Source organism: Rutilus rutilus, assembly GCF_951802725.1.
Source record: "Rutilus rutilus genome assembly, chromosome: 18".
Taxonomy (NCBI): Eukaryota; Metazoa; Chordata; class Actinopteri; order Cypriniformes; family Leuciscidae; genus Rutilus; species Rutilus rutilus.
This window is the reverse complement of record NC_140231.1, coordinates 33,599,780-33,610,740: the sequence shown is the minus strand read 5'-3', so window position 1 is coordinate 33,610,740 and position 10,961 is coordinate 33,599,780. Positions and strand designations below refer to the sequence as shown.

Below are 10,961 nucleotides of genomic sequence, written 5' to 3'. Positions count from 1 at the left end.
GGGCATTGGCCCGTTCGCACGATGAAGATTTTTCCGGAAAGCTGATTGGTTGGTTTTGAGGTCGGGGGCGGGAGTTTCAACAAAACCGTTTGGCGTTGGTTCAGTCAATAAAAAATAAAATAAAAAAACCGGACAGTAAAATGTACAAACAATTATACATTTGCAGTAATGTATTTATTATTTACTTATTTAATCTAATGTTTATTTATTTACAATTTTTCTTACGGGTTTCAATCAGGTTTCAAGACAAGACATTTTAAATATGAATGAGTCCTAATCAAATCGGAGACACTGAACAAAGTAGTTTATTAAGATTATATATTATATTAATTACATTTCTACAAACAATATATAAATAATTTAGTAAACATTTAGGTTAAGGTTTCTTCAAAGTTTGTGACTGTAAAAAAAAAAAAAAAAAAACTTCAAATACATAATTAAAAAAGTACATAAAACATGAAACAGATGTGTTTTTTCTTGTAATACATCTCATCACATCAGTGAACTTTCACATTACGGCATCATCCGATCTCGACCATCTCCAACTCCTCGGTCCAGTCTTTATCCCGGACCCATTTCCGACAGAGCTGCGGACAATACAAAGAGAGAGACGTGTATTCAGTAGCCAAGAATAATGAATGGACCTCATTCACAGCACTATTTCTGACCCAGCTCACAGGGAACGTCCTGTAACGTTAATAGAAAGTTATCTGCTGGTCTTTAATAATGTTTTTGCACAAAAATAAGTCTTACAGGATCCCAGCCACGCAGGTGAAAGATTCCAAACAGGATCGCAACACAGAAAACGATAGTTTGCAGGGAAATAGTGGTTTTAAGAAGCACTTGGAAATTCTCAGGCAGCTTCTCCAAGAGCTGAAACAACACAACAGTTCATTCAATAAGTCATGTTTCACTATTCAACAGAACGTTCCAGTAAAAAAGGCAGTCTTTACATTTTCTGCAAGTGCAAAACTCTCCAGCATAATACTAGTGTGAGGCAAGCCATACATTTGAAGTATTAATGTTTAAAGACCCAATTTGTACTGTAATTTTTTTTTAAATGTATGATACATTACTGTTCAAAAGTTTTCAATCGATAATATGTTTTTGAAAGAGTCTCTTCTGCTCACCAAGGCTGGATTTATTTGATAAAAAATAGAGTAAAAGTTGTGAAATATTATTACAATTTAAAATATTTTTGTGGAAACTGTGATAGGCTACATTTTATTTTTCAGGATTCTTTGATGAACAGAAAGTTCAAAAGCATTTATTTAAAATAGAATCTTTTTTAACTTTATAAATGTCTTTACTGTCACTTTTGATCAATTGAATGCATCCGTGTTGCATACAAATATTCATTTCTTTCCAAAAAATAAATAAATAAATATTTCTGAATACTGATCCCAAACTTGTAGAGTATAAAGTTACAAAAGCTTTCTATTTCAAATAAGTTCAGTTCTTTTGAAATTTCTATTCATCAATGAATCCTGAAAAAAAATGTCCACAACAGTTTTAAACATTGATAATAATCATAAATGTTTCTTGAGCATCAAATCATCATATCAGAATGATTTGTGAAGGATCATGTGACACTGAAGACTGGAGTAATGATGCTGAAAATTCAGCTTTGATCACAGGAATAAATTACACTTTACTATATATTCACATAGAAAACAGCTGATTTACATTGTAATAATATTTCACAGTTTTTACTGTATTTTTGATCAAATAAATGCACTGTTGGTGAGCAGAAGAGACAGATCAGTGTTTATGAACATCATACCTGCTCTTCTCGTCCCTGGTAAGGCTTTAAGAAAGGAGAAAACTTTGTTAGCTCCTTATTTTTCTTAGTTAATGAGGCCACACCAAATCTGATCTCCATTGATTTCTTATCTATAAAACAAACATGCATGTAAACAAGAGCATCACACAATATTTTACATGTTGAAAGTAGAGAATACATTCTTCATAACGACAGATCAACAGTTGAGCTCTAAATCAATATTTGTGTATGATTTTTCACAGAGAAACACATCTAATATCTCGTTTTTGTGGCTAGTCAACTTTCTGATTTGTTTTGCTGTTGGATGAGAAATGGTTTATTGACCGCAATGGTTGGAATAGCAACCAAATAAACAGTTAATTCTTAACGAGAATAACATAAATATATTCTTAATATATAAACTATTCTTAGACTAAAAACACACCGTACTCAGACGTCGTTTGGTTCAGCGCAACTAACGAAACTAGGAGTAAAACCGTGAAAGTTTTGATCCTGCTCATGTTTAGATCAAGTTGAATTGACCCGTCACCATAGAAACACAAACGTCCCGAAGAAAAATAACAAAAATGTTTACTCTTATTTTTTATATATATATATATATATATATATAAAAGCTGTGTGACAAATTAATTTATAATAAATGCAAAAAAATAATAATAAAAAAAACATAAATATTAGTTATTTGCACCTCACGACAGTTGCTGAGGATTTGCGACATCTCATGAACGGTTTCGGTGATGACGCGCACCGGGCAACGCCGCCTGTGATTGGCCAGCCCGCCGTTCTTCGTCATCACTACACAGGAAGTGTGTTCCGGGACAATTGTCGTGCCGCGCCGAGCGTCTCAGTGATTCTGATTAATCTGACCGATTATAGGTGATTAATAACGCTTTTCAGCGATTCGTTCCCCGTGTTTTTGAGTCATGGTCGGGGTGAAGGTGATCGGGAATGACTCGGAGTTCCAGGCGGAGCTGAGCGGCGCAGGATCCAGGCTGGTCGTGGTGAAGTTCACCATGAGCGGGTGAGTGAGTGTGTGTGAGGCCCCTGCAGCCGAACCTGACAGAACCGAGAACACACACATACACACACACACACACACACACACACACACACACACAGAGGTCGAGAGTCCGAGCCGGGTCAGAACAACACAGACTGACCCGCCACTCAAGACACAAGACTGAACGAAGGACAAGAACAGAACACACACCGGCATGACTTAGCAAAACACACACACACACACACACACACACACACACACACACACACGTGTTGAAAGAACTGTGTTTTGTTGCTCTGTTGTCAGCCTGTATGTATGTTGACCCAACATATACTGTCCTTTTGATATTTCAAAAACTGAACATGGTCACATGACATGCAGGTGTAAACACCTATTGTTTAATCGCATCCAAAATAAAAGTTTGTGTTTACATAATATACGTGTTTGTACTGTATATAATTATTTTGTATATATAAATACACACATATGCATGTATATTTAATGTGTTATATTTGATGTGTATAATCGCGATTAATCGTCGCGTTTAATAATGTATAATTATTAAAGAATTATCATTACAAACGTATTATCAATAATACATATTTGTGTATTCATTTATTTTAGTTGTGCACTTTTATGATTTAATTGTTGTTAATATTATTATTATACATTAATTAATAACTGTCAGGTTGAATAATGTAGTTTATAATTTCTCAATCTAATATTTAGGAGAAATGTTCTTAGTAATTTAATTTTTTTTATGTAATTTAGTGTCAGGAGATGCTGTTTTCAGATGATTCAATCAACATTATCTGTCAGAATGTTGTTGTTTTTAAACACAGATTTAAAGTCACTTTCAGGTCTTATGTTTTTATGTAATATTCCAGTGTTTATTCTAAACGACTCATCGGTGCACATCATTATTGTGTTAATAATCTTGAATCAGAATAACTTCCTCTTGCAGAATCTCTTCTCTTCTCTGGTGACGAGGGCGGGGCAACCTGTCAATCACAGGAGATCAGCCAATAGCAAACCACAAGCATCCAATCAAGCCCCGCCCTACATTTGTTCTTGTTCCAGAAGCGTTTCACTCGGATATACGGCACTATAGAGAAGAAGAGACTAATGTGAAATGCTGACTTTATGGGAAAAGTGTCCTAGTTCTTGGTCTGAGATGATGATGTTTAACTGATGATGCTCTCTCTTCGTCCAGGTGTCGTCCGTGTGTCAGAATAGCTCCAGCGTTCAACATGTTGAGCAACAAATACCCTCAGGTTGTGTTTCTAGAAGTCGACGTCCACGTCTGTCAGGTGAGAGATTATTTACCTTCAGATTAACTTGATATACTTATTACTTACATTTATAAAAACTAGACATTAAAAAAGAGGTAACGCTTTACAATAAGGTCTCATAGTTTGTGTATTAAATAACATGAAAGAGCAATACATTTAATTAATTTGTATTAATCTTCGTTAAAATTAGTTAATAAAAATCCGGCTGTTCATTGTTAGTTCAGTGCATTTACTAATGTTTGATTTCATAAAGTATTAGTAAATGTTGAAATTAACATTAACTAAGAATTATAGAAGTATAAGCAAATTGGCTGTAAATTCATTTAAACTTAAATTATATTAAACTGACTTAAGTTAAATCTCGTATAACTTATAAAAGTAAGTTAAAGTAATGTAAAAACATAAGTTGGCATGACTTACCAATCACGTCATTTTTTACAGTTTGTGACCAAAGTGTTTTATTTTCCGTCTCCTAGGCAACAGCCGCAGCCAATAATATCTCAGCGACGCCGACGTTCCAGTTTTTCCGAAACAAAGTGCGGGTGGACCAGTATCAGGGCGCAGACGCTTCCGGGCTGGAGGAGAAAATCAAACAGCATGTGGAAAACGATCCCGGGAGCAACGAAGACTCGGATATTCCCAAAGGCTACGTGAGTCCATGCAGGCTGGGTTTGATGGGGTTCGTGAACTGTGAACTTTGAGAGTGTCATGTCTGTCGTCTGCTGTGTTCAGATGGACCTGATGCCGTTCGTGAGTAAAGCTGGCTGTGAATGTCTCAATGAGAGCGACGACTGCGGCTTCGACAACTGCTTAATCAAGGACTCCACCTACCTGGAGTCCGACTGTGATGAACAGGTGAACACGCTCCTGGGGTTTTAAAGGGGTGGTTGATTATGATTTCACTTTTCTAACTTTAGTTAGCGTGTAATGTTGCTGTTTGAGCATAAACAACATCTGCAAAGTTACGAAGTTCAAAGCAAAGGGAGATATTTGCTTTTAAAGAAATCACTTTTTAAGGACTACAACAAACGGCTGGTAGGAACTACACAAGCTTTCTCCTGGGTTAGTGACATCACAAACCCTAGAATTTACATAAACCCCGCCCCCTGAACACGATTTATAGATGATCAAGACAGAATATGCTAATCAAAGACTAGAAGATAACTACACATAAGCTTCATAAATTCATCAACTAAACATTCAGAAATGTCCTGTTGCTTCTACATGTTGTCACTTCTTCTTGAGTCTCTCCATCATTGTCTGACTCCGGTTTGAACATAAAAGACTAAAAGTTTTAGAAATGTTCAGTGCATGTGTGTGTGAGGTAAAAGGACACGTGCTCTTGTAGCTCCGCCCACTGCGCCGGGAGCAGCAGCTCATTTGCATTTAAAAGGACAGACACAAAAACTGTGTTTTTGCTCACCCTCAAAAAGTGACAATTTTAACATGCTATATACAAATATCTGTGGGGTATTTTGAGCTAAGACTTCACACACACACTCTGGGGACATCAGAGACTTATTTTACATCTTGTGATAAGGGCATTATACCCCCCCTTTAATGCAATGTTGACATAAACGTCCTGTTTACATGCAAAGGAACTAAATCTGTGTGTGTGTGTGTGTGTGTGTGTGTGTGTGTGTGTGTGTGTGTGTGTGTGTGTGTGTGTGTGTGTGTGTGTTTGCGGTGTCACAGGATTCACAAGCTTTTGTCAGCCGAACACCTTTGAGCTCAAATATTTACTTGAAATCCGTCTGAGATTTAAAGATAATATTTCAATTATTTAACAACTTAGTCACACGTTCTTTGATGTCGGTTAACGGTCACATGACATGCAGAATAACAAATAAAATAGTTCAATCTTTTTTTTTTTTTTGTGATTTGATTAATTATTATTAGTTAACTACTAATTTTCAGACACTTGCATAGTTATTTTAGAATTATTTATATACTATTCTAATGTTCATGAATATTTTGAATTACCTTTTATTTTTACATTTTCAGTTTTCATCTTAACTTTAGTTTGATTTGATAAATTATTATTAATATTATTGTTGATTAATCTATCCATTCCATGTTTAATTTTGTAAATTGTTTAAATTAAACCATCTTTAATTTTAGCAAAACAAATTTGTGCCTTTTTAATTTTCTTGGTAACACTTTACAATAAGGTTCATTAGTTAACATTAGTTATAACATGAACCAACAAAGAGAAATCTTTAATTAAAATCTTTGTTAATGTTAGTTAATAAATGTACAGCTGTTCATTGTTAGTTCATGCTAGTTCACAGTGCATTAACTAATGTTAACAAATACAACTTTTGATTTTAATAATGTATTAGTAAATGTCGAAATGAACAGAATAATAAATGCCGTAGAAGTGCAGTTCATTATTAGTTCATGTTAACAAATGAGACCCAATTGTAAAGTGTTAGCCATTTTTCCCCCTTAATATTACTATTTCGGTTTAATTTAGCTTTAGTTTATATATTTCCAGTGATTTTAGTGCTTCAGCATGTATTTATTTCCAGTCTTTTGTTGCCGTATCTAATGGCCGTTAAACTGAAAGTGAAACTGTACCGTTGAGCTTTTATAAGATCAGATCCCCCAGTGACTGTCAGTGTGAGTTTCTGGAGTGTAAATATGATCTGTAGTGTTGATCTTATGACTGATTCTTCTGCGTTTGTTTGCAGCTTCTCATCACAATCTCCTTCAATCAACCTGTCAAACTCTTCTCCCTGAAACTGCTGTCTGCTGAACTCGGTAAGACACCAGCTCTCGTTGCTTGACACTAAAAGATCGTGATCTCAATTCAAACTCCTTGAAATCCTTGAAAGTTTTTGAATCTGAAAAAATAGTCAAGGCGCTGGAAAGTTTTAGAAAATAAACACGCATAGATACAGGTCCTTGAAACTGCTTGAATTTATTTTGTACAATACGTTTTCTGGAATGAATTCTTCATTCATTGAGTGCTAGAGTCTGCTAGTGTGTTATTTCGCCAACACTTCATGGCCTATACACACTAGCTTGCTTGATTTACCTTAGTTGCGTGCATTTACGCTTTAATATACGTTAAGTGTTTCCCGCGTGAGGTACTTTGTGTGCACGATGGTACCTTAACGTTTGTTGTTGGACACACATTAAGTCCTTGAATTTGAGGATATTGAACCTGGAAAGTCCTTGAAAGGTCCTTGAATTTGAAGTTAACCAAGGTGTGGGAACCCTGCAAACACCTGATCACATGATCTCATTTCTAAATGACAGTGATTCTCCTCTGTCTATTAAACCTTTGATAAAATCACAGCGAACATTCAGATCTGCGTTCTGATCCAGAGAGAGCCGTTGTCATGTATAGATATGAAACAGCTTCGCCAACAGTCTTTTCAACCACACAGTTTCATTATTTCTGTCTTACAATCATTTATATGATCACAGAAGCACTGGAATAAAAGATTATAGTTCAAACCCTGATGTCTACAGTAGCGATCAAAATAGAGTAAATCACCTTTTGAAAGTTACTTGATGCTCCATATTAAGATTGTATCAATTACATCATTACACCAGTAGGTGGCGACAAGTGACTGCTAAAAATATTTAAAAAAAATTAATTGAATCATTCATTCGTTAGATTCGTTCAAAAATGCTGAATCATCCAGTTATGAAACAAGTGAAGTCTATATGAGCGAGTCAATGAATCATTCACTAAAACTGATTTTTAAAATAATAATCAATTCTAGTCCTCCATTTGCATGTTTTTATCCTTTTTATTTAGTTAAACTTGTTACTAAAACTAATATAGACAATTAAAAAAAAAAGCTAAACCTACTGATATGTACAGGTATATCAAAATATGTATGCTGTGAATGTAAGTTGTATAAATAAATCAAGAAGAGTTAGAGGTTTTCTCTATTTTGTTCGTCAATTATGTTGTTTGATTAAACTTAAGTACAGAATAGAAAACAACAGCTGCATTTATTATGCAAAATGATCTGATATTTTAATACTCGTCTGTTTACGTTCAGGCAATCCTGATGTGTTTACATTAATACGTTTCCTAAACAGGCATTCTGAGCGAGAATTGCAAATGGCTGTTAGTCTTCTCCCTTCAGACCGGGTTCACACTGATATCAACCGCTATCTCTTCGTGTGTTTTCAGCTCAAGCCCCGAAGAGTGTGAAGATCTTCATTAATCTTCCTCGTTCCATGGGTTTCGACGACGCGGAGAGAAGTGAAGCGACGCAGGCGCTGGATCTGTCCGAGGAAGACTACAAAGATGACGGACTCATCCCGCTCCGATACGTCAAGTTTCAGAACGTCAACAGTGTGACTGTATGTTCAATTACACTCGTAATGCTCATAACAGATACAATACAAATTGCATATTTAAAAAAAAAAACATAAAATAATTAATACAAATAAACAAAAATGTATATATAAAAAAAAAAAAAAAATATATATATATATATATATATATATATATAAATTAATTAAAAATAAATTAAAAACTACAAGATTTCATTTCAGCATTTTAAAATACGCTTGGCATTCCTTAGTGTAAATATTCCCCATCCAGAAAATCCAAACATCATTTTTGTAACTTTTGTAAAAATAATCTATCTTATTTAAATGGACAGTTCACCAACAAACGTGTCATAGTCACCATGTATTCACCTTTAAGTGTTTCTAAACCTCTATGAGTTTCTTTCTTCTGCTGAACACAAAAGAAGATATTATGAAGAATGTTGGTAACCAAATAGTTGCTGCTTCACGTTAACTTCCATAGTATGAAAAAAAAAATTTCCATTGACTTCCATAGTATGAAAAAAAAAAATAGTTGCTGGTTCCCATTGACTTCCATAGTATGAAAAAATAATTTCGTAAAAAATTCCCATTGACTTCCATAGTATGAAAAAAATGCCCTTTGACTTCCATAGTATGAAAACAAAATCCCAAACAATTCCCATTGACTTCCATAGTATAAAAAAATATTTCCAAAAAAAATCCCATTGACTTCCATAGTATGAAAAAAAAAAAGTTGCTGGTTCCCATTGACTTCCATAGTATGAAAAAAAAAAAAAGAAAGTTGATGGTTCCCATTGACTTCCATAGTATGAAAAAAAAATTCCCAAAAAATTCCCATTGACTTACATAGTATGAAAAAAAAAAAAGTTGCTGGTTCCCATTGACTTCCATAGTATAAAAAAAATTCCCATTGACTTCCATAGTATGAAAAAAAATCCCATTGACTTCCATAGTATGAAAAAAAAAAAGTTGCTGGTTCCCATTGACTTCCATAGTATGAAAAAATAATTTCCTAAAAAATTCCCATTGACTTCCATAGTATGAAAAAAATTCCCATTGACTTCCATAGTATAAAAAAAAAAAAAGTTGCTGGTTCCCATTGACTTCCATAGTATGAAAAAAAAAGTTGCTGGTTCCTATTGACTTCCATAGTATGAAAAAATAATTTCCTAAAAAATTCCCATTGACTTCCATAGTATGAAAAAAATTCCCATTGACTTCCATAGTATATAAAAAAAAAAAAGTTGCTGGTTCCCATTGACTTCCATAGTATGAAAAAAAAAGTTGCTGGTTCCCATTGACTTCCATAGTATGAAAAAAAAATTCCCAAAAAAATCCCATTGACTTCCATAGTATGAAAAAAATATTCCCATTGACTTCCATAGTATGAAAAAAAAAAAAAGTTGCTGGTTCCCATTGACTTCCATAGTATGAAAAAATAATTTCCTAAAAAATTCCCATTGACTTCCATAGTATGAAAACAAAATTCCCATTGACTTCCATAGTATGAAAAAAATACAATGAAAGTCAATGGGAACCATTACCTGTTTGGTTACCAACATTCTTCAGAATACATTATTTTGTATTCAACAGAAGAAAGAAACTCACACGGGTTTAGAACAATGTGAGGGTATTTTTGGGTGAACTATAATTCTTATAATCTATAATATTTAATATTATTGTTTTTTGAGCCGCTTGTTCCCCCTTGAGTTTCTCATTTTCCACCTGTTTTTATTTTCAGTTATTTATCAAGTCAAACCAAGGAGACGAGGAGACGACAAAAGTGAACTATTTGACGTTTATCGGCACTCCTGTCCAGGCAACAAACATGAACGACTTCAAACGGGTGAGTAAATATTGTTAACCAACAATAATATCATAACCCACTTTTCCACCATTCAATCAAATCCTGATGAATCCAGTCTGTCTGGAATTATTATCAGGTTAAAAATGTATTGCTTAGCATGATGGAAGTTAAATGTGGTGATTTGATGTTTTTGCGTGTGTCAAATGCAGGTTGTGGGTAAGAAGGGAGAAAGTCACTGAAGAGGAAAAGACCACACGACATATTGCTGCAATCTCTCCACGGGCGTCTCTCTCCGCCAACATGACTGGGCAAAATCAACACACACACACACACACACACACAGAGCGGAGCTGGATACGTCCCTCAGCTCGCCATCAGAGGGAGAGAGAGCGAGAGAAGATACAGCTTTGTCTCAATGAGGCCGTGTATCACCAATAATTTTTATCTGAAAACCTCCTGAAAATGTTCCTGTAAATAAAGTCGAACCTTTTTCAAAGGCATGTGGCTACTGTCTATCACTCCTAACACTCAGAGCTGAAACTCTTGTCTTCACATAATTTTACATGACTCTAAATGCATTTGTGTGCCATTTTTCTTGAAAATAATGTGCTGTTGTTCTTGCTCTGGCCGCTGGGTGGCAGCAGACGCCATGTAATGAGCGCGTGTCCGCGGGCGCGCGTCTTGGAGCGCGTTCCTGTGAGAGGAGCTTCGCTATGTAAAAACGAAACGAAAAATGAAAACGGGCTTATTGATAAAGCCATTCAAAACCAATCGCGT

General features: G+C 34.9%; 3 protein-coding genes across 3 annotated transcripts in view; 2 read left to right on the top strand and 1 right to left on the bottom strand.

Moving 5' to 3' along the window:
• Positions 1-822, top strand: part of onecut2 (one cut homeobox 2) — a 70,208-nt gene extending 69,386 nt beyond the window's left edge. The window contains exon 3 of the transcript XR_014625213.1: positions 813-822. The gene's annotated coding sequence lies outside the window, so the exon portion shown is untranslated. The remainder of the gene's footprint in view (positions 1-812) is intronic.
• LOC311277351 (uncharacterized protein) lies at positions 136-2,326 on the bottom strand. The gene is made up of 4 exons (XM_084387647.1): positions 2,208-2,326; positions 1,784-1,893; positions 754-873; positions 136-587 (listed from the first exon to the last, which is right to left on the bottom strand). The coding sequence occupies exons 1-4, from the start codon at positions 2,281-2,283 to the stop codon at positions 522-524; spliced, it is 372 nt and encodes a 123-aa protein (XP_084243773.1). The 5' UTR covers positions 2,284-2,326; the 3' UTR covers positions 136-521.
• Positions 2,327-2,532: 206 nt separating this feature from the next.
• On the top strand, positions 2,533-10,684 carry txnl1 (thioredoxin-like 1). The gene is made up of 8 exons (XM_084387646.1): positions 2,533-2,804; positions 3,997-4,093; positions 4,552-4,725; positions 4,808-4,930; positions 6,769-6,838; positions 8,232-8,404; positions 10,119-10,223; positions 10,394-10,684. The coding sequence occupies exons 1-8, from the start codon at positions 2,707-2,709 to the stop codon at positions 10,421-10,423; spliced, it is 870 nt and encodes a 289-aa protein (XP_084243772.1). The 5' UTR covers positions 2,533-2,706; the 3' UTR covers positions 10,424-10,684.
• The last annotated feature ends 277 nt before the right edge of the window (positions 10,685-10,961 follow it).